Source organism: Oryza glaberrima, chromosome 6, assembly GCF_000147395.1.
Source record: "Oryza glaberrima chromosome 6, OglaRS2, whole genome shotgun sequence".
Taxonomy (NCBI): Eukaryota; Viridiplantae; Streptophyta; class Magnoliopsida; order Poales; family Poaceae; genus Oryza; species Oryza glaberrima.
The window spans coordinates 7,399,690-7,406,532 of NC_068331.1; the positions used below are offsets into that span (position 1 = coordinate 7,399,690).

The following is a 6,843-nucleotide window of genomic DNA, read 5'->3' on the forward strand; positions in this document are numbered from 1 at the left end:
GCGCACAACAGATCGGAGACCAGTGTGGTTTCCACGTGTGCCACAACATGTCAACACTTCTAAGAGAGGTGAAAGATTTCAACCCTGAGGTTGTTGCTAATGGTGAATAAGCTCATTTCAATACCAACATTGCTATTCTAAACGTGCTAATCTCTGATTTATTAAACAGAAAGGTAGAGCTGGCTTGAAGATCTCACCCATCAACTCTCCCGCTATCAGAGGCGAAGTGTCCACCTTCATTCTTGCGGAAATAATGAACAAGAAAGGATGTTTTCATGTCAAATAGACTCATAAACTTGGCTAGATAATTTCTTGTGATGTAAAAAAAGTTGTTTTTATGATTCTACATTATGGAGTGCAATGTAATTTACTTTCATATGTGCAATATTTATGGTAGTTTGCTAAATTGTCATCAAATTTGATCAACTACGATTTACGTTGTACTATTCATTTGTTCTCTCCTTTTTTTTCTAATTGACAAGTCGTGGAGGTCAAGGACATTATGGCTTTAATCTATTTGGTAAGCATATATGCGGTTCTATGAGCAACGACTGAAATTGTGGCTTTCAAGGGGTATGAATTTGCTGTGCAAAATTGTGGCATTTGAATTGCATATGTGAATGATGTCAATTTTTGAGATGGATCTGTGATGTTGGGGATCTGTGATGTTTGAGATGAATCTGTGATGTTATATTAGGGGGGTGACTGGAATATATTTGTGATGTTTCTGTTTTTCAGAGGGCATGGCTAGCAAATCCTAAGGCTAGCCAATATTTAGCATTTATTTTTTTCTGGAATTAATACATCAGTGACGGGTCGGAACCAAAATTCATCAAAGGTAACCTCACATGTGACGGACTCGCAAATAAAGGCCCGTCAGAGGTGACCTACCTGTGATGGGCCTTTACTTTCGGGGCCGTCACAGGTAGATCACCTGTGACAGCTTCTATCTACGGAGACCATCACCTCTGACGGCCTTTATTTAAAGGGCCATCAGAGATGAGCCACCTGTGACGGGTCCCAACTGGCCCTAGGCTAGCGGAGACCAACACCTCTGACGGCCTTCTAGTAACTTGCCCGTCAGAGGTGGGTGTCACCTGTGACGGCCGGCCACCCGTAAAAGGTGACTGGACTCACTAGTGACCACTGATCACTGACCATGCTCAAAGCCGTCAAAGGTGATGGTTTGGGCCCGTCACAGGTGACCGTGGCCAGTGTAGTGATTACATACGCATAGTATTCATCTAGAAGTCATAAACATGAAACAATCACGGATATCCCAACAAACAACCCGAAATACAGAATCGGCCGGTCAGACCGCGGGCTAGCCGGTCTGACCGCGCGATACACGCTGGTCTGACCAGCAACCACTGCCCGGTCTAACCGGACCACATATCCAACAACACCTGTATATCACCTGTAAAAACCAATCATCTCCAAAACCACTTCGCCAATAATCTCTAAGTATCAAAACCAATAATCACAGACGCCACTTGTTCATCACAGAATAAAGAATCAAAAACACTTTGATTTTACAGTTTTTGATGTAGTTTTTGGTGGTGGGATAAACGTAGATCGCACCTTACTCTATCAGATTTCTTACCACTAGTTTCACCAAACTTAGATTTTATTAAGGAGCTTCTACAGCCTAATAACAATCTTAAACTTTATCTCGATCGAATAATAAAGTTGTCGTAGATAATTTTGTGGCGAATAGATTACGTTTGACATCGATTGTTAGATTCTAAATTCAGTCTAGTTTTAGTAAGGCCAAGTAAGGTTGTGTTCGTGCCGGTCGATGTCATCGTCAACGCCATCATGCAAAAAAATGAAGGAGGAGAGGCGCAAGCACGAGGTGGTGGCGCTGTACGAGCTAAGGCTTCGACATGCTGGTGTTGGGGGTGGCACTGTTCGAGAGGGCTCCTCGCCGCAGGTCTCACACAAATGGTGATACAATCCACCCTGTTCAAGCACCTCAATTGGTGGAAGCTTTCTGGTGCCGCGTGGCATCCGTATGATGCTTTTGATGCATGAGGACGACAACTGGATGTAAATGGTGGAATGGGTTGGGTTTTTAAATGGATCGTCTTCGGTTGGATTGAAATGGGGTAGGGCTTGGAATGGGTTGGAGCGATTTGGACTCACTGAAATATGGGTTGGATTGGTTTCGATGTCGTAATAAATTTTTGGGTAATTTGGAACCATGTCATTATAATTTTGCAAAGTTTGAGATATGACATCGGTATCTCAATGACATGTAGGACCCACATGAGTCAATGACATGTGGGTCAGGATGACATATCTTAAATTTTACAAAATTATAATGGCATGGTTCCAATTTTCCCTAAATTTTTTGGGTCAAAAATGGATTCTACCCATGGGTTCAACCCAGGAATAGGAATGGATGAACTGAATGGCCTGAGTCCTACTGTGCTTGAGGCGGCGGCGGCGGACGCGGCGCGGCGTGGCTTGGTGCGATCCGCGGCACGGCAATCTTCTCGGAGGCGGCGCGGGAGAGCGCAGCTGGCGCACGCACGCGAATAGCGGCGGTGGCGGCGCGGAGCGCATCGAGGAGCAGCCGAGCTGGTGGCGCGTGCTTGGCGGGATGGGCCATCGCGGCGGAGCGGGAGAGCGCAGCACGGTCGGAGGCTAGCCGGCTAGATGCGGACAGGAGTGAGGGTTCACCTGCATTGCTGCGGGCTGCGGCGGAGGCCGCGCCGTCGCGGCGCTTCACGTGCACGTTCCCCAAATCCTTCGACGAACTACACCGCGGCCATGGCTGGGGCTCGACCTACTGCCGTTCGGGCTCTGCGTGGTGGCCGGCGAGCTCGACGCGAACGGCGAAACGCAGCGCCAGCGCCGCGAACGTCGGGTTCGTCCTGCTCGCCGTCGCCTTGATTTCATCCACCTAAAAAAGAAGCAGGCCATCGCTGCGTGTGGATGTCACGTTCTTCCTCGCAAGATTGGTATCGAAGAAGTCCATGGTGGGATCCGGCCTTTGCTGTACGATTCCTATCTGTGTGGCCATTGAGCGATGCGCTTAGCACCGTTGTGGACTGCATGTGGGTTGAATCCATGGATTCCAAATGGATTGAATCCACTAGGCTATTATGGTTTGGGTTGGTTTGGCCTGAAACTGCTCGTGGACTGGTTTGGATTGGGTCCCAGAGGTGAAGAAGTGGGGTGGATTGGTTGAGTGAGCTGCTTTGAAGAGGTGTTGGGTTGGTGCGGATTTGGATTGGATTTAGACCCATTGAAGAGATGAGAGGACGAGCAAGGAGAAGGGGTTGATTTGGTCTAAAAATATTAGAAAATATAGTGAAGAGTTAAGTACGGGGTATATATATATTTTAAATAAGTATAAAATTGTAATGACATTAGAGCAAATTATTAAATAGCAATGATATTATTCCTAGCAGATAAATTTATAATGGTACGGATCCAATTAACCTTTATTTATATCCATAGAGATACAAGGAAACACAAATATGATGATCATATTTGATCATGCACATATACATCCAGGGAGGACAATAACATGCAAGTAGGTGAAAGAAACAAACAAGTAGCAAATATGAAATATGTTTAACGTAGCAATACATTTAGTGATATACTCGAGTACTAGCTCCCGATCTTTATGTAGGATCTTTTCTTCAAAGATACGACAATAAAAGCAAACTTACCCTTCTCCTTCTCAAGGTGCTTGGCAACACGGTGAGCATATTCTTCAAACAACGCATTAAGTATGTCTTCTCCAAAATAAGATGCAATTAAGGGCTGCAGTGCGGCTCTAATGCACTTTGCTACATTCATGCCACTCAAGGCACTGTCATGCACAATATCACCTTGTGAGTCATCATAAGGATCCCAATTACACTCAAACAGATTGATGTGATCCATTTCGAACAAATTGACGTTCTTCACTATTTCATCTACCTCACCGACGGATGGCCCATACAGTGGTAGATTGAAGGACTCAAGGTTTTCCTTCTCCACCAAGCCCTGTTATATACAGGCCGAGAGTTTATTTTAATTACATGTATTCACCTGAAATTTTCCTTTTTATATATGGATATATATATCTTGTATCACATCTTGAGAGAGTGACACAAAATTCGTATAGATAATTGTATATGTACCTCAGCGACAAGAGATTGTAGTGATTGTGCAAGCAAACCAAAGAGATTGTTTAGTTCTGATCCACTGCGTGCGTCCTCATCCTTTCTCCCGCAAAATGTCAGTACCATCTGGCCCCCAAGCACGAGTTCCTCATGGCGTAACGTGAGGAAGAGGGAGAAGTCCTTGTAGAACTGCTCTTGGAATAGTTTCACCACGGACTGTGGTGTAGTCTTTGTGATGTATATGTTTTCTTCATTTAGGTACACTTTTTTCCTGCCATTCAGCTCCTCAGGCACCTAAGTAAATGATAGCACTGCTAATTAACTCAAAGTATCATGCTGATGATTTGACTTGCATTGGCAGAGACCACATGTGTATGAACATCTTGTAGTACTATATATAGATGTTACACTTGATTAATTTTATTGCGTACCTGAGAGAGCCAGTGAAGAGATATCGAGGAGTGAAAGAGATGAATAGTTTGTTGAGGAAAAAGCCTTGTGTAATAGGAACCTGGCACTCCACAAATATAGTATGCAGGTACTATTTCTCCTTCATGATTTGTTTCATTTGCCTTCTTAAACGTTTCCAATGTCCGGAAGAGGTGATTGAAGTCATTACCAGGTAGGTCATTTAAGAAGAACTGAAGATCCATTAAATCAATTTGTCCTAGCTTATTTTGGCACTTAGTTATGATATTTATCACCTCCGAGACAAAACGCAATGTGTTCGGTCCTGAGGAGCAGCCAAGGTCGGCAATAACCATGTTACGTGGTAAAAGACCAGTGTATACTTCTTGGGTTACCTTATCGAGGATTGACTTAGTCTCCATCATAGCCTTGTTCTAATGGCGTACATGCATGTGAAAAGATTGTTAATTATTGCTACTAATATATGATGTATCATTAGCTGGAATTAAATTCGAGTATAACATAATCAAATAATTAAATATTGTGCATTGATCAATCTGATAAAAAAAAAGAGAAAGAAAACATCGATTCATTCGTGTCAAAAAATGAAACATGTTACTTTCTATATCAAGGAACCTATTGCTTTCTTCGTTTTCTCTACAAATCAAAGGAAGCTAAAAAGCTATACTCATCAGAATTTCTTTTTAATGATTCCTGAGTAAAGCTCCCTTGATCGCCATGGATAGAGGAAAAAACCCTCTATTTTTCTTTTTCGCCGGGCAAATACCCTCTATTCTAACTGGTGTATAAGGAATACACTTTAATCCACTTTAATCTTCGGATGAAAAGTACGTAAAACATTGTACTTCTAGGTTCATATCAGGTACGATACTAGGAGCCAACAAAAAGAATTTCCAATCTTGTCTTTGTATGCTGTACAAGCATTTTTTTTTCCTGGTAACTAATGAAGTCAGTGAATTTTATATGGTTTCAAATTCATAAATATGCTCCATGCAATCATGCATCATGGGTACAACCTAGTTTACCTTTGCACTATCACAACTTATAGTTTACTTGTTTGCTGATACTATCATAAATTAAAGCTATTGTTCTAACAGACCTCATAACTTGCATGCAGATGATTGGCAAAATACCTTGTATCACAATAGCAAGTAACTCTGCTATATCAATATATATGAGGCAAACCTCTTACCCTCTTTTTTTTAAGGAAAAAAGCAGTGAAACGCGCGCATATGTGTTAGTGAGTAAAAGAGACAGATATATGCAGATTGACAGCCAGACAGATAGATAGAGTAGTTACTTGAACCCTAGAATTCCTGGCATAGCTAATTTCTCCTTCCCCTCCGACCATGTGGAAATCACGTTCCGTGTTGATCATGGTTGTATTTTCTGATGGGAACAACACACCAATTCTAGGCAACACACTGATCACCCTGCGGCATGCTATTTATATAGAGGCCAGGTATACTGTCATGCTATTTATATAGTGTACTTATTGAAAGAATTAATTAGCTCATTCAAAAAAGGCCATTCAGAAAAGCCCATCTCGCAAATTAACTCGCCTTTTGCTAGGACCATTGAGTTGTGGAATGGTATATGCCAATTAATTGATGCATATGGAATGGTATGCCATTAGTTAAGACACATTTCAGGAGCAGATATAATATTGCACGATATAAATGGCTCCCACAGTTTAGCAGATATATATAACAGTGAAGAGACTACCTCTACTATCACTTGCATGGGTATTCTACTATCACTTTAAAAATGCATACCTCCTAAAGGTAGAAAAAGCATTAACATTTTTTGCATTTTTTCTGAGAATAGTAATGTTAGAAAAAACATAACAGTGAACCAAAATTTCGATTCTAATGTAACTCCTACACATAAGAATTATATATTCTTCAATCATCTGACACAAATAGGATATTGCAATAAACTCAAATATTTCAAGCGAACAAGCTAGTTAGTCCTATGACTTCACCCTGTGACAAGATTTGATCAAACTTTTAAAATTGACTATCAATAACTTTCCAAATGTTTAGTTTAGAAAAAAAATGCTATGTGCAAATTTGCCTTAGCAAGCACTATCATAATATAACACCTATTAGAATTTAGGCAAAATTTGCTACAAGACACTCAAAAAATGTGGTTTTTGTTGGGAGACACCACAAGAATGTAAATTTGCTCGAGGACACTTCAAAAACGTGGTAATTTACTGGTAGACACCATACACGTTATTGTATAAATTCTTGCTATTTTGGAGAGATAATTTTTGCAAAATGATAGCTTT

The 6,843-nt window shown here is 41.4% G+C and overlaps 1 protein-coding gene across 1 annotated transcript; it reads right to left on the minus strand.

Annotated features, from left to right (window-relative positions):
• Positions 1-3,422: 3,422 nt before the first annotated feature.
• On the minus strand, positions 3,423-6,229 carry LOC127777489 (anthranilate O-methyltransferase 2-like). Its single transcript, XM_052304089.1, has 4 exons — positions 5,851-6,229; positions 4,553-4,963; positions 4,140-4,415; positions 3,423-4,002 (listed from the first exon to the last, which is right to left on the minus strand). Exons 1-4 carry the CDS (start codon positions 5,926-5,928, stop codon positions 3,622-3,624), a joined length of 1,146 nt encoding a protein of 381 aa, XP_052160049.1. The 5' UTR covers positions 5,929-6,229; the 3' UTR covers positions 3,423-3,621.
• Between the last annotated feature and the right edge of the window lie 614 nt (positions 6,230-6,843).